Raw genomic sequence first — 24,116 nt, 5'->3', positions numbered from 1 at the left:
ATAAAACAACAAAAACAAAAGACAGGAAAACAGAAACAGAATGTGTTTGCTCCACTGAGCGTAACGGCACTTTTCTACATGGGAATAGAAACATTTTCTGTTTTGGCCAAGTGCTTGGTGAAGCTGGACACTTCAATGTCCTCTGAGAGCTGGGCTCACTTTCAGCTGAGAGGCCAGAAAGCCAACACAGGCTTTTCATCCCTCTGTTTAGTTTTGCTTCTCCCTTCATTTCTTCCTGACCTTTCATCAGACCTTACAACTTCCATTTTATTCTTGATTCCATCAAGTTTGCAATAAAGAACCGAGTCCTGAGGGCCACCGTTAAATCGAGACGGTTTTTAATGCACAAAAGCGAAATAAGCAGATCATTTGTAACTAATTGGAATGTAATAAAATCTGTTTCCTGTTTCTTTGAACAAGTAAACTATTAGACTTCCTTCATTGTCACTGCATGAAGATACGATTCTGAATCTGGTAACGTAATGTCATTTAGGTTTTTGCTTTTATTTGGCAGGACAAATCAGTTTCAGATGACTAATGGAGAGTTTGGCCACAACCTGGGGAAGTTCAGGTCTCAGAAAGCTGTTCTGATCCAATAGACAGCTTTACTTCTGGAAAAAAAACCTTTGGAAACTGTCATCAGTGAAAGAAATTCATTAAATTTATGTATATCGAAAAGAATATGCTATATTTTAATTTACATTGCTTCAGCATTAGCATTCTTGATTAGCGTCTTCTACGCAGACCTAAAAGACAAGCATTCACCATGCTAGCTAGATTGGAAATTCTTTTTTAAAAGAATTGAACGACAAGCCAGGCAGACATTTTTGATTCACTGTTTGAGAGCACACATTTTCAGTCTGAAAGCAGGATTTTATGTCTTTCTTCTCAAAACTTGTAATGTTTGTACTCAAAGCTTTCTACTTGCTTTTGGAACCGCCTTTTGGCACAGTCGCCAGGTAAACTCTCAGCCAATAGAAAGAAAGTGTTGTACTGGGTGTGCCTTTCTGGCAACTATCAATTGTAGCAACCTGCGCCACCCACTGGATGTCGGGAGTTGGTTGGGTGAACAAACTTTAAGACAATATCTTGCAACCACAGCAACTAAGATGAAGAGCAGACTTTTTTCCCTTTGAGGGCGATTGCACGCCAAGTCAGAAGCAATGTAAAAGCCAGAGAAACGTTTAGGATTAAGTCAAACAGATTTCTAGAACAATAAAAAAATGATTTTAACAGGTTTGGTTTTGGTTCCAATTTGACACTGAATACATGAAAGAGAAAGCAGGTTTAGAAAGTTTCACTATGATAAAAAATGTCATACGCATATTTGACATTTTGTTTCTCTTTAAGTATGACTAATCGTGACTGCAAGACAGATGTTTTTCTACTGCTGTTACTGAAGGCCGATTTCTGATGGTTTGTCAACAGTAGAAATTAAGTCTGGAAGAAAAACTGTACAGCCACGCAGCAAAAAAAAACAACAACAAACGTGAGAAGCACCTTGCAACTGCAGAAACATTCTCCTGTGCGACGTACCTGCCAGTGGAGGGACGAGTGAAACTGAGTCGCTCCATGACAGGGAGGTACAGCGAGTCGGGCATCTTCTCGCTGCGACACGCCTCGATGCTCAGATACTTGAATATGTGGACTTTACCCTTGATGCAGATCTGCAGAAACAGAGAGTCTGATCAGGATGAGCCGAAGGACAACCGGTCCAAGCCGAAGGTTAGTCAAGCTTCAAGTAGCTTTCACCTTTCTTCATTCTTTGATGTACAACAAGATCAAAATCAGATACAGTGTTTTCACTGAACTGATAACGGCAACAAACCTTTGTTAGAGCTCTGTTTTTGTTGTTTTATTTTGTCACGTTGTTTTTCCGCTCTCCTTTACAAAAATTCAACATACCTCTAGGAAATTGGAGTAAAATGGGCAAATCCAAAAAAATCTCTATTATTACATAAAAAGATCCTTTTCCAAACAATATTTTTTATTATTAATAGAGGAGAATATTAATTTTAGGTTTTTATATCTGTCAAAACTGCCACTATGTCCTGACAATAGAATATGAGATCAATCAGAAAAAAATTGAAAAAAATCAAGCGCCTCCTCCTCCCTGGTGTCCTACTGCCATTTGCAGAAATTGATTGGAAACAAACAATCAGAGCCAGGAGGAGGGTCTTAGGCTTTCAATTAAACATGTGTATGTGCTTCTCACACCCTTCCCTTTCCTCTCTGATATGCTATGGCTATTTCCCCACAGCTGAGCCTGCCATGAATGCTATGGCTGGTTAACATGACCATCTATGACGGAGGATAAACAGTTCTTCTAGTACAGAAAGTTTTTTCTCTGCCATTAGCACATCTACAACAAACCGTCGACCTTGAGCAGCACCTAAACAAGAGTGATTGACAGCGAGTCTTACAGTGACAGCCTTAAGTTATTCTGAGCGTTCTCTGTAGCTTTGCTGCTAAAGGCCTGCAGGCTGGAAAACAAGCAGAAATCACTTTTCCTCACTCTGCTACATTCTCCTACTACTCTCCGATTCAGCATTTGCTGTCATTTTAGCTTCAAACTTTAAACTCTTTTCCTGTTTTTTTTTTCATTTTTTCAGAAAAGCTACATCTTGTACGTTTAGCTGTAACTTTTTTCTAAGGATCCAGACCTTCATGTTTCCATCTTTCTGTATTTAACTTTGTCTCTTTCCTAGGCGAATCAATTGGAGGAGGTATTTTTGCAACTGACTGTCTTTTGTACTCTTGTTTTTCATGGAATACATTTTAATGCTGGCTCAAATCTCATGCTTTGCGATGATTGTGTTTTTCTGAAATTTCCTTCGTTTTTTTTCTCTCTCTCCTTGCCATTTTTGTCTCCTAAATATTATGGTGACCTGTCCAAATTGCCACTAATCCAATAAAGATTAAAGAAATTATATCAGATTTACCTCTGGCGCTAAAGGACCTACCGTCGTGTCTGGCCAAGCTGCTAGGAAAAAGCACAGTTAACCTGTTGCAGTGCTCTGTGAACGTACCTGTGCAGGAGGACTCTGTAGCGGGTTGTTCTCTAACTGCAGCGACTGCAGCTGCCTCATCTTCCTGTAGCACACCGGGATGGTGGACACCTTGTTACACGAGAAGTCGAACTTCACCAGCGGGAGGTCGGCCAGGTCTGATTGGACACACAGAGAAACGCTAAAGCCTGGGAACTCTTCAGCGCTCAGAGAAACAAGATTATTTTATTTCTTGGTTCAATTTTCCCTCACAAGCCGTGAACACCAAGCGTTAAGCAAACAACGGTTTGTCGGAGGAAACCTGCGACCACCCTTAGCTCCTAAAGCGACGCCGAAATCATTTGCTTTAATCCGAGCGCGTTAACCCTGGTGGAAGGGTGCAAATCGGAAACATCAGTTGCACCTATAAAATTTCTTGTAGGCGGCTCCGGCATAAAAAACATTTACCAGACCAATAAAATAACACATTTACTGAGAGCTGAACATGTTCTGCTGAATTTTAGCTCAAATCACCAACATGTTTCCCACCAGTGAGAACAATAAAGCTGTTGTTCATTTCCAAAGAGGCTTGTAATCACTGTAGCAGAGCTTCCCATTGCTCGTAAAAGCCCCCAAACCTACAAATTGTGCTCGACTCATGTTGGGAGTTTAGAGGAAAAAAGAAAAAGTGGAATTAACAAAGTCAATGATGTCATGAAAACTATTTATAACCTGGACGGAGCAACACACGAGCAGTTTAAAGCAAGAAACATCATCTATCCTGTCCATCTGTTGATCACACTATAGGGCATACAATAAAACTTTATTTAAAATAGACAAATATGATTTAGCCTAGTGGGGAGCTATTAAAGCCTGGCAGCCTGCCAGTCTTATAATCCACTGGGGGAAACCGTGATTTGTATTCCAGACTCCAGTTGACAGGTTCTCTTTATTTCAACCTCATGCAGGTGGTCCAAATGTCAGCCAAGTAGCTGATGAAATGATTGTTGCAGTAAAGATGTAAAGATACTCCATAAATGATGGAATTCACACAACATAAACAACCATGTCGCGGTGAGGTCAGTCAGGATGTGTAAAGCGGTTCAGTGGAAGGCGGAGAGAAGAGCGGTAAGCGCTAGTGCCACTAATCAAAACAATCTCAGTGTCATGATGAAGATTCCAGCCGTGAGGAGGAGGATTTTTCCACCGCTACTGCAGTTTAATCTTCACTTTGGGAGCCTCACTCCCAAACGTTGTGCTTTTGCCGCCCAGAGCTTGGCCGGGTTCTGAACAGTGCTGGTGGTCTCGCATCTCGGCGGGATATTAAACCCAGAACAACGTCCCGTCTGGTCTGCGATGGATGAGGATGGCAGCGGCGCAGGGGGGCTGCTGAAGGAGTTCAGGTCGTAACACCGAGGCGAGCACACATGTGCCCGGTTTGGAAACCAGAGCGGGAAATCCAAACAGAAGAGGGGGGAGGGAGATAGAGCAGAGTGAATCATCCAGCAAACAGGCCGGAGTCATTCATCATTCTGATCGACTATCTGCAGTCTGTCTGTAAAGGAACCACAACACAGACGGGGAACAAGACGTCCTCATGTTTCTGTGCCTAGTAAAGACTCGAATGAGACCTTCGCTTCTGAGACGTCTTTCAGTTTTCTGCTTGCTACAATGAAATATTCCATGAAGTAAAACAACCAGCAAAGCTGGCATGGGAAACAAAATGCATTCAGAAGTAGAAATTTAAAAGTTCTTTCATGTATCTGGGCTTGTAAGCTACACTTAAAAGGGGAATTATTATGTGTTTTCCAGACACATTAGTGACATTCCATGGCAGAATCAAGTAACTATCTTACCTTTAGTTGTTACAGAAAGGCTCTATATAGGTCTGTCACAGTAATCAAGAAATCAATTAATCACATAATCAAACAAACTCAATTTATTTGAGTTGGCATGGTTTATTGTTTATCTTTTTTCTGTCTCTTTCTACCAAAAACTGGATGATAAAAGTCTTCAGTTTGGTGCTTTGATCTCAACTGGACCCTTTTTCCAAGGACACTTTTGTTTACAATGACTTCAAAATGCATTTTATTTCTTCTTTATTGATTTTTTTGGGATATTTAAAATATCTTCTGGTTCCAGTGTTAAATGCTTATTAGAATTTAAAGTTTACTGATCTCTTAGGATGTTCTGTCACATTATTATTTTGACATCACCATTATATTAATAAATGGTCTCAAAACAACAATATGAATCGCAATAATCTCTGGAACAACTTATTGTCCAGTAAAAATTGTTATTGTATACATATCAAATATGATTTTAAAAAAATTCGACTTTCTAATTTAATGTCTTGAAATTGGATCTCTGTCTCTTTAAGAAGCTCCTGCTCTTTCTGAAATTATCACAACATGGCTCCTCTATGAACTTTAACAACAATTTTTAACAACATAATGGAGCAAATGCTATAAGCTCCTGTAATGAGCTCAGCCGATGTGAAGTTCCACCAGGTGTTTGCTAATTGATGCCAGCTAGTCTGAAGGAGCTGAAATTGCAGGCCTGAGGAAGAGCTTTGTCCTTGAAGGCGGAACTAGGGCCACGCAGGCGTTTTGAACAGAGATTAAAGGATTTCTCAAACATGGGAGAATCAAGGCAACACTTCAGGTGTGTCTTTGATGGGGGAAAAGCATCATAAAGGATCCTTCTTTATGCAGTTTATTAGAAACAATAGAGTTGTTTTGGTTTTCTCCTGTCTGACGGTCAGCTGCTTTAGTTTGCTCAAATTCGGGACATTTTAAGTGAAAGCCAAAGACTCGACAACCAGACTGCTAATCTGAGTTTCCTCAGATGATTTCTGGAGAGGTGTGGTTCTCTCTGTGTCACCAAGCAGATTGAGACTTTTGAAAACCAGAGGGTGATCCGAGGTCACGCTGGGGGTTCGGTATATTTTAGGAGGCTAAGACGGGTGTGGCAGAGCATACGGAGGACTCTGTGGTCTAAAAAGAGCCCGTCGCCTCCGACGTTACGGCCGCAGTTTAAACACACACAGGGAGAAAGACGGAGTAACAGGAAAACATAACCTCGCACAGATAGGGAACAGACTCACCTTCTGGCAGGACACAGAGGAGATTTCGCCGCACGTTAAGTTCCCGCAGCGCTTTGAGTCTGCCGATGTGCCGGGGGAGGGCCGTGATCTCGTTACAGCTGATGTCCTGCGGCACATACAACAGCATTAAATTTACAACATTCTCCAGGATGACAAATGTTTTTGTGTTTTTTTAAGTGGAATACCTTAAAATACCAGATAATAACACAAGTTTTATTTTCATATTGATCTGACTAAAGAAACTTTAAACATCCAAGTAAATTCTCAAGTGAGAGTAAAAAGAAGTATTTGGTAAAAAGGTAACTCAGGTGCTAAGAACCAAAAAAATTAATCATTTAATATTTACTTCAGACTTACCAAACTATAAAGTTACGTGGAAATGGTATTTTAAAGACCAAATTGAATACAAGTGTTAAAAAAAAAACTTAAATGCAAATGATAATAATAAAAAATATTTTCCAAATCGGTTCCTTTCAAGTATAAAACTTATAACATTAACAGAAACTGCAGATGTGTGTGCGTGTGTGTGTGTGTGTGTGTGCATGTGTGTGTGTGTTTTTGTCTGGTGCATTTTTGGTTAAAACAAACTTACTTAGGACTGTCATAATAACAATTTTTCCGGATGGTAAATGTTCCCATACTCCGATAAACAATACTATTGTATTGTATCGCATACGTAATAGATTGGCTATCGTATAATAATAACACCAGGTCGCCCTCTCAAAACCTTTAATTTTGTACAGGACATACCGCTTTGGCACTGGAAGATATTTTAAATATCCAAAAAATTTTACATATTTTGCACTTTTATTTATTGTTTTTGGTTTTATTTTTACAACCAAAAATGTTGTGATTACAATCAGTTGGTTAATCAATTACTTATTCAGGTTTAGTGAAGTTACTCACAGTGACTTGAGTCATACTTCATAATAAAATCACTCAAGTAAAAGTAAAAAGTACAGCGACGTAAGAAATACTGCTAAATGTACATTATTCTAAAAAGCTCCTCATTTAAACATGACTTTGATTTATTATGTCTAATTAGCATGTACTTCACCTCATTCATTTGAATAAAATTAGCATCAGAACATGAAATTTCAATCGATTCTTTTTTTCATATAGATGTCAACCAATAGACCGGTTTTCCTTTTATGCGTCGTTGTGTCCAGTCAGAACTGATCAACGTCTGAATGTGTCAGAACTTGGAAACATGCTGACCTCTGTATCGACCAGGAAAGGCCTAATCAGTGCACCTCTAGTGTCAAACAATCTCAGGACTGAAGTGAAATCGGTACGAGGCTGAGTGAGTCTCACCAGCTCCATGAGGCTGTGCAGCTGCCCGATGGTCTCCGGCAGGCTCACCAGTTTGTTGTTGCTGGCGTTGAGGACCCTCAGAGGTAGACCGCAGAGGCACGACGGCAGAGAGCCCAGCTGGTTCCGACTGCAACCCAAATACACACACACACACACACACACACACACACACACACCACACACACACACACACACACACACACACACACACACACACACACACACACACACACACACACACATACATACAGACGCGTGCACATATCACTGACATGGAGGAAGACTATCAAAAATCATTAATCTTGAATAACAATCATGAAGGAAATTTAAATATTTTGTAGAAAAAAACTAACAATAAAAAGAACAGCTAAATTATTGGGGATGTGATGATAGATGCAGCTCACAATACAAAGATACAAAGTTTTGACAATATTTTGGGGACAACTTAGAATAACTTTTTTGTTTCATTTTCAGACGTACAGAAAAGTTTTTCACAAATGATAAAACTTTTCTTAAGGAGTTCCTTTCCGTACCCACTGATTAACCACTTAATCAGTGGGTTAAATGTGTGTAGTTATAAACTACACTGTGTAGTTTATTGTGCGTGGGGAATCCCAAATCAGACGTAAACATTAGCATTGCGAACAGATAGCAAGTCCTGGTTTTCAAGTATTTTGCAGTTTTCTATGGCAGCTCAGCGAAGAAGTTTCTGTTCGATTGTATTTCTGATGTTCGCCCAGGAGTAGTTTGTTTTTCTCAAATAGGGTCTTGGCCAATAATTGACTCATTGAAGTGGATGTCAGGGGCTGCACCATCCCTTCACCTGCCAACTAGCTTCAAATACTGTTAATTCCAAATTATGATGCTCGTACAACTTCAGATTTTGGACCATTTGATGTTTTTTAGCCCAAAAACACAATGAGCCGCTGGTTGACTGCGGCTCATTGTCAACCATCTTGCTAAGCAAGATGACCTAGCTTAGCAGGTCATCTTGGGGAAACTGAGCAATTTTAAAATCTTCTTAAAATGAGAAACTTTATTTTTTGTAACCAGTTACTGCTCCTTCAACTATTTATTTAGCTCTATCAATTTTCTACCCAGCACCCAGTATTCAGCCACAAAATCCATCTAATTAAAGACTTCTTCAACCAACAGAACAAAATAGGGCGATTTAAGAACTACTTCCTTTCACGCTTCAAAATAAGAGTTTTACGCATAGATAATAACAGGTTCAAGTACACACCATCACTTCTGTTCTTCTTACACTGTTAGTCAAGCAGAGGAAGTGTTTCACATTTTCTTCTATAGTTTCCACATGTGAAGTACTTTAACAATCCTCCAGGAATATATATACCCAGTAGTAAAAGAGCCGCGTGGAGCAGTTTCTACGAGTCAAAAAATAAAACAAAACCACATCTGCACAATAGCACACACAGAGATGCAGATACTGACACACACACACACATGCACACCCACACACACCTTCATCACACACTGAAACCTCAAATGAGTCAGCTTTAAAAAAAAGACAACAGAAAATAGCCCTTTGGAAACCAGTCGTCCACAACAGCGCACTCACTTTAACGTTTTTAACACTGACCTTTCTAATTTCAGATTGTTCTATCAAGTGAGTGATATTAGACCGAGCTGAATTAATCTGATGTAAAGCGCTGCTAGCCAAAGATGTTAAAAATACTGATTTCTCAAAAGGAAAAAAAAATGATCAAAGTAGGTTTTATTTTTGTGTGTCTATGTGTGCTCATGTGTGGTGAGTCAAACACAGCCTTCCTGTCAGTGTTTCGGACATAGACAATTCTAATGTCTGCCAGGGCCGCACAAAATCCCCTTTGTTCCCCCCCCCCTCCAAATTCCACTTTTTCAATTTCAATTTCTCTGAATACTATTTTAATCATACTTACTAACCCGAAAAGTTCACAATTACGATGCGAATGAAAACAATTTAACAAATCAATAACCAGAGGTCAACATTTCCTGTTATTCTGTACCACAAATGGAACCGACTGCAGTGGTTGAGCGGAACTTTGGTTTTGAAAGGTGTTAAAATGTGTTTCTCTCTCATGTTTGTAAAGAGCTTAAATATGAGGAAAACTAAGAATGTCATTTTTGACGTAAAAGAAAAAAAAATGAAGAATTGAACTCCACACCAAAACACTTTTCACATGAAGAAAGAAAAGACCAAAGAATACTGATTCATTTAAATGTTTAAGAGTTAGCAGACGTGTTTAGCTGCAGCTAGCGAGGTAGAGTCTGTACGTTTCTGAGTAGCCATCATATCGTTGTTGCTCCTCCAATAAACCAAGTTTACTCCTGTCTAAAACTTGTACTAGGCTTCAGGAGTTTTCTTGGGAAGATGTTGGTGTTTCAGAGCGTTTTTTTTTCACCATGGCTGACTCTGAGTAGAGAGGCGAGCCAAGAGCCCGGTGCAACCAGGTAACAGCGTCGCTTCTGCTTAAACATGGCCGTGCGTACCTGAGGTTCAACGACGTGAGCGACTGTAGGGTGATGATGCTGTCCGGGATGGTCCTGATGCAGTTGTGATACAAGTTTAGTGTCTCCAAGGCGACTAGGTGGCAGACCTCTGAGGGGACGTCGCTGAGCCGGTTCTTTGAGAGGTCTGCAAAAATAAAAAAAATTTAAAATGGAGACATTTAAGTAAAGGAAAGAGTAAAAACAAAAGCAAGAGAGGATGGGTTTTATTTAGATATCTAGAAATTTTGCTACAATAGATACGTTGCATGTTATTGTTTACATCCGGAAATTTCACAGATGTAAACAATGCTGGAGGGTAAAAAGGCTACGTCCCTTACAGTCGCGCTGTCACGGGAGAGCAATCCCTTTGACAAAATGAAACCTGGAGATGCAGATATTATTAATTTAGTGCGCCAAAGAAAATTCAAAATAAAGCAGGAAAACCATTTAAGAATAACTCAAAAGCAAATTCTTATTTTTTATACCCTACGCACAAACCTGTTTCCATAGCAACAATGCCTCTAGTGTATCAGGATTCAACACCATAAACAGCATCTTTTTAGTGACAGACAGCTACTGTATGAGCCTCCAGCTGCTGAGTCTGGGAAGTGAACCCCTCCTCACTTTAACAACGACCAGCTATTTGCTGTCGGTAATTACAGGGTGTGGATGTTTGAAGGACTTTGTCCTGACATCTAGGTTAGCTATATGTTAGCAGAATCGATTGCCTCTTTCTAAACTTGCCCCTTGTCGGCTTGTCGCGTCGCTCTGCAGCATGACACAAGTCGGCTGCAGGGAAGGCAGCCGGCATCAGCCTCTAATAAAGTTATTTTATGACCGCTTTTACAAATATAAACCAGAAAATCTGAAATCTGGGTTCTGCAAAAGAACATTTTTTTAAGTGATGTAAACACAGTATGTGGTGGGACAGACTGAGTCCGACATGATAGTAAAAGGGTTCTTACGAAATGTTATGGGAACAATTACACACATTTCCAGATATGTCGTGCTGATTTTACAACAACAATAAATATCAGCGGAAGGGTGAGGGAAAGAGAAATAAAAGAAAAAGATTAGGAAGTTTGAAGAAAAGGAGAATATGGGATTAAATACTAAACAAAAGAGCAAACTATCTCTAACAATGCTTATAACTGCTAATTTTAATACTTCAAACACAAAATGTACAGTAATATGACTTAATACACACAGTGGATACAGTCTTAGCTCTACTGTAGACGTGCTAAAGTGAGGGAACAGCCAATCAGTGCAAAGGAAAGGAACGGAAAGGAAGAGAAAGGAAAGGACTGTTTCCTGGACAGTCAGCTCAACTTTGCTGAAAACACTGGTTATATTTTTAAGAACTGTTCTCAGAAGACCTTTAAGAAGACCCAGTGACCTCGGGGTTACCCAACTAAAGATTGTGTACAAGACAAAATGTTGAGTGTTTTAACTTTTCATCTCCTGAGCTGGTTTGGTTACATGAGCTGCAGAATAACAAACTTTCAATGGTATGTAAAGTAGCAACCAAACCAAAAACAACTTTATCTCAACTGTTTGCTGAAAGAACATGGAATACAGCAAGGAATACTCTAATTCATTTATTTTTTTATGGACTTTCACTCGATTAAGTTTCTTATGTGCACATTGTAAATGGTATTTTTATTATAGCTGGTTTTCATGTCCCTGTATTTCTCTTATCCCTCCTACAGTTAATGGAAATGTATAGATATCATCTATGATGTGTAAAGGTTTTGTTTATATCTTTTGATTTGCTCTACGTCCTTAAAAAATGAAAAAGTAAGGTGTTTTATTCGAGAATTTATCTTTTAAGGGGCCAGTAATGCCTGAATTAATAGCAAATAATAAAGACTTTGTGGTGTTCTTGATTTAGTAATGTAATTACATTAGTTTTGATACCACCCCCATGCCACTAGAGGCAGTATCAGGCCCGAAAAGATGCGATTATGGAGCATATTTAACAGAATTTGTTAAAAACTGTGAGAGGCGCTGACATAAATAAAATGCACAAATTAAAAAACATGCTGAGAGTGGAACTCCTTCTTAAACATGAAGATATATCACAGATATCAAAAGAAAATAAAAACAGGAGACTGCGGATAATATAAAAAATAGCACCCCCTTCACTTCCGGAGTGCAATGGTCCCATTTCCAAATAAGGTTATGAGGCTGACTGTGGTCTGTCCCCGACCCTTTCTGTTGGCTGCAGCCATGTCCTTCTCATGGGACTTTTTGCCTGTTCACAATATAAATAATTAATGGCTGCTCCCAGAAGAAAAGCAAGAAAGCTGCTCTAAGATCTTTATGAATACTGTTCATGAATTCAAGCAAGAATCGGATCAAATTCAGCAGTTCAGAGTTTTCCATCGGTACCCCAGCGAGAGCAAATCTGTGATCTATGACTCGTGGAAGTCAGTATTGCAGGAGCCGGCTGCTCCAAGCCAGGACCAGTGACATCACGTCCTGCGCAGCTCGGCATCGACAGTATCGACTTTACTTATCAGCGGGCACCAAATAAGGCAGAGAAATGTCAGTCGGTATTGTTCTGCCGAGGTTCAGCGCTCGGCCTCTCCGCAAACCCATTTTGTTTTCTTCTTCCCAGACTGAGAAAGAGAGAGAGGGACGAGAGCTTGTGTCCTCTGGAGGCAGCCGTCATAGATGCGGTGGGACTTAGGAGAGTGTCCGAGTGCAATCGTGCGTGACCTTTGAGACAAAGACTGAGCCGTGCATGAATTATTTTTTTTGTCCAGGCATGATTGTTATTCGTTCTGGCGTTGCAGAGTCAGGAGAAAACGAGAAAGGGCATCGGTGCTGCAGGGTGCTGCCCCGACCGGCAGTGGGGTGGGGAGCCACAATTGCCCCTGGATGTTGTCATGTAGGAGGAAAGAAAAACATCAAGAAAACTCTCTGCAAGTCGTCTGACTCTGAAGACAAGCGTGTGGAGCTCTTTTACAAAATTAACACTATGGCAACAACGGCGAGGCTGCTGGTGCAGGGACAGGAAGTGCTATTTAAAACGAGATGAATGAGGAACAAAGAGCGTGTCAGATCTGTTTTCATTCAAGCTGCTGTAAAACACACACCGGCGTGCAGCTATCGCTGTCGGAGTGTGTGTCTGCAAACGCTGCAGTGACCTGGAGAGCAGGCGAATTAAGGACCTTCCATCTCCCAGACACACTTCTGTCGGAAAACCTTCGTTGCACGCGGCATGAGGAGGTTGGCCGCCCTCGGGTCAGATACCCATCAGGGCCCTATTCACTGCTGCAACTGGCTGTAGACAAAACGGCTGAGGCATTCTGTTTAAACTTGCAGCGTGAGATGGCAGCAGAGATAAAAAATTAAAAAAAAAACAGAATGAACACCTTCCTGGAGATACACAGAGCCCAGGTCCTCCAGTTCCCACAGCGCTCAGACATGTAAATTCCCAGCCAAGCAATCTGGTTTTTGTGCCAGCAGCTTAGAAACAGTGATTGTTGAAGCTACATCTCTCTCCTTGACATAATCTAATGCCAGCCTCGAATCCGTCGTTGCTCTGTGGTTCCTTTAGACATTCAGGTTGTATACCAACAAATATCGACTGAATTCTGAAAAGAAATGTACACTTAACATTTTGCAGATATCTTCAGGTTTCAGCCAGTCCACTTTAGAACATTTTAAGACCGTTTTAAAAAATGAAGATGTGGCTTTATTGCAATCAAGCATAGGTGTCTCCATGTGGCTCTTGGCAGCAGCACATTTTTCTCGCACTGGAAATGCCTCTCTACTCACCATCTGAGACCAAAGTAGAGATGTTCGGCCACAATGGCACCAACATATTAGGCGACATCCATTCAAAGCACATCAGCACAAAACTCTCAAACCAATTTCCAGGCCCAGTGTTTTGTTGCCTCATTCAATAGACTTTGAACTGATTGAGGAACAACGTTTTCTAGAGCAAAGTGAGGCCAGCTTGGCAACTCCAGTGGGTTTGCGAGTGCCTACATCAAACTGTAGGTTTATCCAGCCAGTTTTTGCCAAAATTATGAAAATAAAGGACAGTTAAACTTATATTTTTTTTATTGAAATTAGATTGATGATGAAAACAAACAGGGCCTCGCTTTATGAGGTAAGGCGTGGGACTTCCTGTGTTATTAACAGGACTCTCCCCTCGTCTGTGAAACAGGAAAGAACCTTATTGTGGTAATGAAACGTCAGCGTTTTGCTGTCAAGGTGAACGCTTAAGACCACTTGAAGCTGAAGGAGATGAAGCTGGAAAAGGGAGCAGCAAGTACAGTGTGGAACATGCATCTCTTGGAAATGACGCCTTTTCCGATCTGCTCACAAACTGGACTGAGATCAAGACTTTAACTTTCTTTGACCTGGAGACACTTTGTAAACACTTTGTGCACTTAGGGTTATTGTCCATTTGGAAGATCAATCTGTGACTGAGCTTCAACTTCCTGGTTGATGTCTGTAAGTGCTGCATAATCTTAGTTCATTCATCATCTAAAAAAGATTTTCTGTATTTTTTTTTTTTTTTACTTTCTTCCTTTGCGATTAGGTGGAAGGACTTTCAAAATTTCATACAGAATTTATTGATAAAGAGAAAAAAGCTCTGAGACCTTGACCTGTGGAGAAAATTGGTTTACATAAACTTTGAGTTCAATTGTCAACCGACACAAAGTTTAATGGGAATTTTGTCCCTAAAGAGAAATCAAGAGTAGAAAAAAATTGAAAATCATCCGCAGAATTTATGACTGGTGGATCTGTCCACTAAGACTTTTGGGAAAAGACTCAGTAAAAGCAGAAAGAGATGATTGAGAAAACTCCATCGCACACCACTGTTTGTGCCGTATGCCTCTGTTTTTACATTTAGTATCTGCACATATGAGACATAATGCAACAGATTTCACTCTATGAATCTTGGAACATTTTCTCATTAGTCAAAATCACATAAAAGATTGAAAATTATGACATTGACTTCCAAAAAAAAAAAATAAGAGAACAAATCTTTCTCCTTGTTCTTAAATAAAACAGACGGGCTCAACAAGAAATGTGCAGCAACTGATGTAAAGATTAGCAGATGCGTTTTCCTTTCCTCTCCAGGTTAGATGTTCCAACTCATCCACGTTCCGGTGTTAGTTGTACAAGATATTTCAACCAGGCATGTTGCGGCCTGCAGGCTGACGGGAAACGGCAGCATATCTGTGGTTTGTTGGGAGATGAAGTAGTAACTCTGTCTTCCTGCAGATCACCTCGTGACCTCGGTGAAACCACACTTAGTGGGTGCTTGGTGTACAAAGGACACTGGAATGTGGAGGCAGAGCTGCTCAGACGCAAGAACGCCTTCCTGCCCACTGATTAACACTCAGTCATCTAACAAGACCGCGGCAGGACAAGGAGAGCACAGACTGGATGGAAGACTGATTATAACGCTGCTGGCCTTTTACTGTTATTAATACGCTGGTCTGCACATTTGGAGTCAAATGTAATCAAATCTAAACCAGTTGTAATTCTCTCTGCAAAACAACTAATCTGATTAATCACAATGAATCTACAACTTTGCATTTTTGTGTTTTTATGATGAAAAGCATTTTGAACAGCCTTGGTGCTGAAATGTGCTGTACAAATATATTTGATTTATTGAATCAATTATTAAAATATTTGTCAACTAATTGAGTAATTGATTAACTGGAGTCAAAAGATTCTAATTACAGCTAAAAAACAACATATTCAGAGCAGTAACTAAACCAAAACGCGCACTCTTTCTCTACAGATAGAGAAATACAATACAAATTTCAAATCAACTGCCTAAACAGTTTTAATATTTTATCAACATTAACAAAATTATTATGAAATACCTGAAAAAACACGCACACAAAACTCAATTTAAACTATTTCAAATATAGATCAAAAGCAAACAACAATCTTCACTTAAAGTATAAATTTATTCATTATCCATAATTGAATATCATATTATCATGATGTTTTCTCTTTTAACTTCAAAAGAACCTTAAAACATAGTCCTATAAAAGATCAAGAAATAATATTGATTTGCTGGAATGGATGAATTCGGACTTCCAGTGAAGATTATTATCTATTCCATTATGTCTTTTTTGTAATATTTGTAAAAGTATGATTTTACTGTAGTCTTGGTGAGGAAGAATAGACAACTAAATTGCAGCTCTCTTAAACAAAAAGACAATCTTAAAAGTCTCTGTAGCGAGGACTGCCAGTTACTCTGCAATACCATGTCAATACCATATGTTTAAATGTTTAAAACTGGCTAACATCAGGTGATACCGATGTTAATGTCAATATGTCATACTTTGTTGAACTCAGCAACTTGATTTTGACATTAAAACTGTCTGACTTTGAGACGTCAGTAGTTTTCGATAGCAAACTGTAAGCAAAAGGCACCAGTAAATCACTGCCAGGCCCTGTGACAAAAAGTTCAACTAATGCACATTTTTCACATACACACTGATGTCTTCCATATTCAACCTTGGTCTTTTTTTCCTGTCAATTCGGCAAAGTCAAGCTACCTCTGCCTAAAGACCAGACCTTGAAGCTAATCGTACACATACCCTCACTGAGAGAGAGTGCTGCAGCTGCATCCTCTGATTGGGCAGGAAGGCCTCCTCCCAGCATTACAGTAACGACTGCTTTTACACCACACACACACACACACACACACACACACACACACACACACACACACACACACACACACACACACACACACACACACACACACACACACACACCCCACACACACACGTAACAATGTTTTAATGAGCAATAGCCGTAAAGAATCAGAGCACTCATTGAACCCAACATCTGGATGAGGTGAGAGAAATCTGGAAAGAAAAATTCCAATCCCTTATACCAGAGAATAAGGGATTAAAAAGGTAGCTTTGTGGTCAACCCTGAGTTCATTTGGATGCTAACATTTTCAGGCAGGCATTTTCAGGGGAGGGAGATGGACGTTCTAGACACAAACAGCAGATAGAAACTATAATGCACTTATTACTTGGATCCATCGATCATCAATGAGAGATGATAGATGGAGTCAGGTGAACGATTGGACGGATGGCTAGATGTTGGGATTGGAGGATAGATGGATGTCTTGATGGACAGACGGATAGGCCAAAAGGATGTATGGATGGGCAGAGAGATGATTGAAGGGACAGATAGATAAAAGGATCTATGGATAAAAGAAAGATGGATGGATGGATGGACAAAGGATGGAAAAACGGATGGCTGGATGAATTCTTTGAGCCATCAGACAGCACAGTGATTGACCAGAGCTGCTTGTTTTTGATAATTCATAAACTTATGCATGTTGGCATTGGGAAAGTGGGTAGGGAGAGAGGGGAGGGGCAGCAAATCCTGAATAACCAGAATCAAAGTTCCAAACTTTCCTGACTCCAAGACGGAGTAGGAGCCCTACCCTGTCTTGGAGTAGGGTTCAAGACGGAACCCTGAATGTGTGTTTAGCGGAGTAGGGTTTTCTATTATTTTCTACAGAAAACAGCTCTCAGACACACACAGTAGCTCCAGGATGCTGAAGAAGCCTTGAGGAGAAAAAAATAATAAGTTGCCGACTCAGACTTTCTGCTGATGAGGATGATGATTTAAACCAACTGTGTAACCGCTGCGCGCGCGCGCACACGCACACGCGCACACACACACACACACACACACACACACACACACACACACACACACACACACACACACACACACACACACACACACACACACACCAAACCAACCCACTATGCATCTCATTCAAGTACAAACCCAGGTTCAATTGAATTCACCCCCAAAAACAAACAAAAGAAGAAATTTGAGCAAAATGTTAAATATTGCACAAATAAATCCCACGTTAAAGCTCTTATTTTACAAACATTTTAAAGTAGCTTAAATATTATTTTCCATAAATAAATTGGATAAATGTAAAAACAAAAAATGTTCAAACCAATTTATAACTGCTGCCTGTTTAAAACTATTATAACAGGAAGGAAGGAAAAGCAATGGCAGAAAAGACTGATCAGAAGTAAACAACCCGAAAAAAACCTAAAGTAAAGCAGGCATGATGGCAAAGGCTGAAGTTGCCGTGACAACCGTGTGAGACTTTCTGCATGGATGCAGAGTGTGATTGTGCATGCTTCGGCGGCTGCACAAGTATGTGGCCAAATGTGTGTGTTTTTCATTTTGCTGTCGGACTGAGAAAACGGTGGCTTTAGTTTGTTTCCAGTTCTAAAAATAGATGCAGTGTGTGTTTATTATGCATGTCTGCGAGTGTGTGTTATGTTGGAATGGCCCGGTCCCCCCCACAGGAATTCTACGCGACCCATTTCTCAATTCGTGCCCATCTGCCAAAAGCCTGCAACCGCATTGCTAAAAATATGAGTCAAGTTAAAGCTCCTCATATTGGTCTGGTTATGAGAACAAAATACAGATTTCTGATTTCTCAGAAATCTGTCATAAGCAAAAGTAATTTCAGTTTTTTCTCTATCTTCAAAAATCTTACAGAATGGCTTTCTGAAGCAAAAATAAATAGGATGGCAGCCATTAATCAGAAATGACCAGAATATGTAAAGCTTTTTTTGTTTCTGTTTTTTTCTAAAATTTACTATCTAAAATAGTAAATTAACTAAGTTCAAAGAAGCATCAGTGTTGCTACAATTTGTGTTTCCATCCATCAGTAATCCAATAAGCAGAGCTCAGAAACAGGGAGAAGGACACACCTCCAAATTGCACCCAAGATAGGCTCTGCTGGTTGCTATGGGACGTAAGCAAGAGTGGAGTTTGGTCGTGCACGAGTCAAGCTACCAAAGAAAAGCAAACATTCTTCCTCTGACTTCACTTTAAACGCCCTACTAATGATGAAAATACATAATGTTGTGTCTCCTTTCCACAGAACTGTGTCGTTGTCAGAGCAACAGATTTTGTGTTGTGAACTATATCCATAAATAAATAAATAAAAAAATAAAAATCACTATCAAACCAAACCTTGGACCTTAAGTGTTTTACCACTAATCCCAATCAAAGTTTGCTGGGAAAACAAATACAACAATCATGGTTCTAAATTTATGCATTAAGTAAAGAAGAAATATAAAATACCCTTTAAAGCAGTCTTCCTTTTCTTCATGTTTGGATGAAGATTAAAACGAACCATCATGTAATAAAACTCCATCATCAACAACCACAAAAGTCCTCGTCAAATTCTAAAGCGTGGTAATAGTTTGTGTTTAGGTTTGCCCCCTCCATCCTGTCTCCTTCTCTCTGGATATCTGGGTTTTGTTCTCCAGGACAACCGGCGAGGACCGCCTCTTATGTAACGGTGGTTGGAGTGAAGTGAACATCCACCCACATCAGCTTCACCCAGAGACCAACAAAGAGCCGCGTGCAAAACAACTAACGGACACACACGAGCAAATATTTCCCTCTCCGTCCGCCACAAAACAGAAATGATTTTTGTTTTGTTGTTCTTTCATTTACATGAGACGCAGTGGGAAGGGATGCCTCTCCACTGGCCGACGTGTCCCACTATTCTGCCTGCGTGGGAGGAAAAAAGTGGGACGAGAGGAGAACACAGGAAGATCAGTCTGAGACTTGTGTGTGCAGAAAAAAACAAACGTGCAAGTACTCACTCACACACAATGTGCTGTGGCTCAATAAGGTTACGTAATGGAATTATTGCTTAGATAAACCAGAAATGATTATGTTGGGCAATAAATGATTCCGGTCGCAGCAAACAAGAAAGGTAATCCATGGTTGAAACAATTAACCGTGGCTAATCGTGACCCCAATTGTAATTCCAAATAGTTGTGATTAATTCTATTAATTGTGATTAACTGGATTAATCATAATTGTTGAATTAATCATCAACTAATTTAGTAATCCATTAATCGCTAAATACAGAGCCAAAAAAGGCCATTTGCTGGAAGCAGAACTGTATATTTACAGCAATAATTAAGTCAAAACTGTGCTAAAAATACATACATTCTGCATTTACGGTAAAACCACCTTTTGTCTGCGAATATGTTTCAACCAAAACTCCTCAGTCATCCTCCACATCATTAGCAAATGTGTGTATAACTATTATCAGGCCTGTTCAATATCTTACGAATTAAGGTTGTACCAATAGGAAAATTTGGACTGGTATCGCTATTCAATAGTAACTAATATCTACACATATTATTTAAAAAAATAAAAAAATAAACAGACCGCACCATAAAACATGATGACAAGATTAAAATAAACATGTTCATATCAGCCCAATTTTACACGAGACCAAATCTGAAATATGCTCGAGCTAACTGTGATACCATCAGCAAAGTCTTTGCTGATAATTTCACCATTGCATGAATTGATGACATTATGAGGCTCCAGTTTATAATCTATAGATGAACCGACAAACAGTCTAATGACTGGAACTGGATGACCTTGAGCTTGACCTGTAACTGCAACTGGAATTTCCGATCTTGTCCTGATCTGTTTCTTGAAAAATCAGTAAGACGGAGCCAAAATCCTTATATTATTACATGTATCTGTAATTAATTGAAAGACTTTATACACTCATCTTTTCATTTTAGCTTAGAGAAATGCTTTTTTGCTTTGCTATGTAGCAAAGTCTAAAATCCCTATAATCTGATGGGATTTGAAATAGTGTGCTCGTAAGAATCTCAGGTGTTTTTCATTTGCTCTGACATATCAACAAAAAGCTGTGGCGTATCCGTGTGTGTGCATGTGTGTGTAAGGGCATAATACTCTATGGAAGGGAAGAGTGGGGGTGTCACTGCCTGTCTGACCCAGTGACCAGCAGACAGTCACGGATTAGCAGTACAGTGGATTTGCAGAGTTGGGGGGTGATGACTGCTGGGGGCATAGAAATACAGATAAAAACCTGATCTACAGATCAAAACTGCAACAAAAATCAAAGCTGGACATCCAGAGAAAAATACATCTATATTACTATATTTATATATTTTTACTTCTCCAAGATTGTAACCTGACCTTCTCTCCTTGCAGTCAATACACTTTCAATTTTGATTCTGCGTTAACACTTCTCAGGAAGTGAAATGACATAATAAAAGTGATATTGATGCTACCAGAGTTATAGCAGAGGAAAACAAAACCCAAGTTTGTTGTTAACATCACTTTGGAAAATAAATCTGGTCAAAAAGCACAGCAGTGAGAAAATCCTAATAGTTTTTCAATTTGCAGCTATAACAACTGAATTTGATGTGATGTCTTTGGAGGGTCCAACTTCCGAGGAATGGGGCCGGAAGGATTAGCACCCCGTAGAAGGAAAAAGCTCCAAAACATTTCTTCCGCTTAACCCCTATCTGTACTCTGGACTAGAAATGTTGACAATGCTAACAGGGGAGCGTACAAGCTCCAAAAATGATGCACATCAGTAAATATGGCATCCTGAACAATTACTGTAGGTCCAAACATCAAGATAAACTTCAAAGTCTGATAGTCTGGTAGACAAGGACTGAGTAGAGACCAAAACTTGCGACATTTGTTTTAGTTTCAGCTGCTGTGGTTCTCTTTCACACTGCACTGTGTCCAATGAACCAAATCTTGGGAGAAACCTGTTCCCCTCCTGGCCCATGGTGGCGCTGCACCAAGAACCACTGAAGGAAGCAACACCAGAGCTCAACTTCCTTCTTTATGAAATATAAACACAAATGGAGTGGTGCAGGATTTCTGTTGTCACTGGTAATCTTTCCAGCCTGTTATGGTTGTATTTACCCAGAATGCCCAGCACTGTAGTCACTATTTTACAGACACATTATGAAAAGGTCAGTAACTTTATGCAATTAATTAGCAGTTAAGTTTCCATGTAAAATCTGTTCACAGAAGAATCCAGGACTATGCAGAGGCTCCACTGCATATTCATTAAATACCCCTATAATGTGAAATGGCATTAATTTTTTTTTTTAAGTAATATTTTAACCAGATGTAATCTAATTAAACAAGAAAGATTTTAAGCAAATGCAATCTAATCAAAAACTTAAAACAGACAAAAAATGTGTGAATGTAATACAGATGGTTGTGGTACAGCAATTTGGAGAAAGTTTTATTTTTTCCAAGAAAAAAAAGAAGACAAACCTTCAATCAAACTAAAAAGATGTGATGATGAACAGATAATGAAAAAAAAACACTGATGGAAAAAAGGAAGTCGGTTGGCAGTGACATTAACAGGATTAGAGGGGGGTAGTTTCCTCAAACTGGCAACCCACCAGGCATACTGATGGCACACACACACACTCACACACACTATCATCATCAAATGCAACAACAAACCCCCACCGCTGACCCACATCTCTCTCTGCTGTCAGCAATTCACTGCAATGGTGTGTGTGCGTGTGTGTGTGGTCGCTGGCATGGCTGCGGGGGATGGCATGCCAACTAACCACCACCCTATTCCTATTAAACACAACACACACACACACACATGTCAGAGCCCTGCCACAGGGAGTCACAAACATAAATGTGGCTCTGCAGTAAATCTTATGTATGTCGTCTTTAAAATTCAGCATATTTCCTCAGAGGAGGAAAAATATGACAAAAAAAAACAGGAAACTGGAAGGCAAGCACGATAAGAAGAGTGATTTATATGTGGAGATGTGTTTCCTTAATGCAACCACAGCATCACTCAGAGAAGAAGAGAAAACCCAGAGCAACTGTTGCTGTAAAAATGTTGCTAGAAGAAAAAAAGGGAATTGTTAGAGGGAGGAAAACTAAGAAGTTTGAGGTTAGAATGGCCTAGTCCAGAGGTCAGCAGTTTTTTCAGTTCAAAGAGCCACTTTTTGCCTCGCTGCTACAAAATGAAACTCATTGAGAACCACAACAAACGATTTTCTAAAAGCGTACAACATAAACTCTTATTGTGAAAGCTAACAAAAGTAAACTAGCATTTATTTCTATTTACAAAGATCAGTGTGTTGTCATTTAAACCTGGAAAATACTTTAAATAGACAAAGACGAAAAAAAAAAAACAAATACAATGAATTATGAAGTCTCTGTAAAGTTTTCTTTCAAAATAAAAGGGTCTGGTTGAGACCAAAACACCAGACTGAAGTCTTTTGTGATTCAGTCTTTGGTAGAAGGAGCAAGAGAAAAGAAAAAAAAAAAAAAAAAACGTTTTTTTTTTAAATCAACAAATTATCCAGCTCGATTTAACTGGCTGACGTGATCATGGGATTAATGTATTTATTGCTTATTGTGACTGGCTTAGCAACTTGAAAAGGTAAAGATTTCAGATCTAAAAACTTGCAAATGTAACTGTAAATATAAATAAATATAAATAAACAATTTATTGTTCATTTTACATAAAATAATTCCTTCTACTTAACTCCTATCCATACTTTGGACTGTACCAGTCAAATAAGTATACTTAACTCCTGCTTTGCTTATTTGAATTGTTTGCCCTGAGATCATCAACAGCAGCAGCAGCTGCTGTTTCCACCCAGAAGCGCCAACCCAACAGCCATAATATCTGCAAGCCGGGTATGACAACACGAAACACACCCTCAACAAGTGAGCTGAAACCCACGGCAGCAGCCTCCCACTCAGAAACGAACGTCTTCATATTCCTGCTCAGTTCCATCACACTCAAAAAACGCCCTCACAGTGGGATTCAGCCTCAGTGGGTGGGTGAAGGTGATGAGTTTATAGAGGGGCACATTATGCTCATATAAGGATTAAAGCAGCAGCTTTGATCAATCTGTACATGGATTTATCCCGTCATGTGTGTGTGTGTGCACCTATTTATGCATGCTGGCATGTGCTTCATGGTGAATTAGGGTAAGCTTGAAGCACTGGGATATTGAGAGCATGTGTGTTTATCACAGTGAACCAGTTAAGGATGCGGTTGTGTATCTGGTTGCTAACATGGTGCCAAAAGCATGGAAGTGAGGACAGAAAGATGTGTGTGTGCGTGTGTGTGTGTGTGTTTTGGCAGGGAGTCTGGCCTACTTTGGTGGGATTGGAGACAGTCTGTGTTTATTTATTGAAGGGGATGCAGCTTCTATGAGGGCACACTTCTACATTTTGGAATATCGTCCTGTTTTACTGTTTTGTCACAAATGTGGACTACAAACACATCAACACCTTTTTTTTTTCCATTTCATGACCCGTTGTCTCTTTAAATACCTAAAAAAATCTGTCTGCATGCACCGGCGAAGAGCTGCAACAGG

General features: G+C 39.7%; 1 protein-coding gene across 5 annotated transcripts in view; it reads right to left on the bottom strand.

Annotated features, from left to right (window-relative positions):
• Positions 1-24,116, bottom strand: part of lrch1 (leucine-rich repeats and calponin homology (CH) domain containing 1) — a 62,975-nt gene that overhangs the window by 27,701 nt on the left and 11,158 nt on the right. For all 5 annotated transcript variants that reach the window (XM_055059785.1, XM_055059781.1, XM_055059782.1 and 2 more), the window contains exons 2-6: positions 9,898-10,042; positions 7,408-7,534; positions 6,094-6,199; positions 3,030-3,166; positions 1,537-1,667 (exon numbers count right to left, since the gene is read on the bottom strand). In XM_055059785.1, coding sequence (XP_054915760.1) covers positions 1,537-1,667; positions 3,030-3,166; positions 6,094-6,199; positions 7,408-7,534; positions 9,898-10,042 — 646 coding nt within the window. The remainder of the gene's footprint in view (positions 1-1,536; positions 1,668-3,029; positions 3,167-6,093; positions 6,200-7,407; positions 7,535-9,897; positions 10,043-24,116) is intronic.

This window comes from Poeciliopsis prolifica, unplaced genomic scaffold, assembly GCF_027474105.1.
Source record: "Poeciliopsis prolifica strain line A6 unplaced genomic scaffold, Auburn_PproV2 SCAFFOLD056, whole genome shotgun sequence".
In the NCBI taxonomy this organism is placed as follows: Eukaryota; Metazoa; Chordata; class Actinopteri; order Cyprinodontiformes; family Poeciliidae; genus Poeciliopsis; species Poeciliopsis prolifica.
The sequence above is the reverse complement of the archived record's forward strand: the minus strand, read 5'-3'. Positions and strand labels throughout refer to the sequence as shown.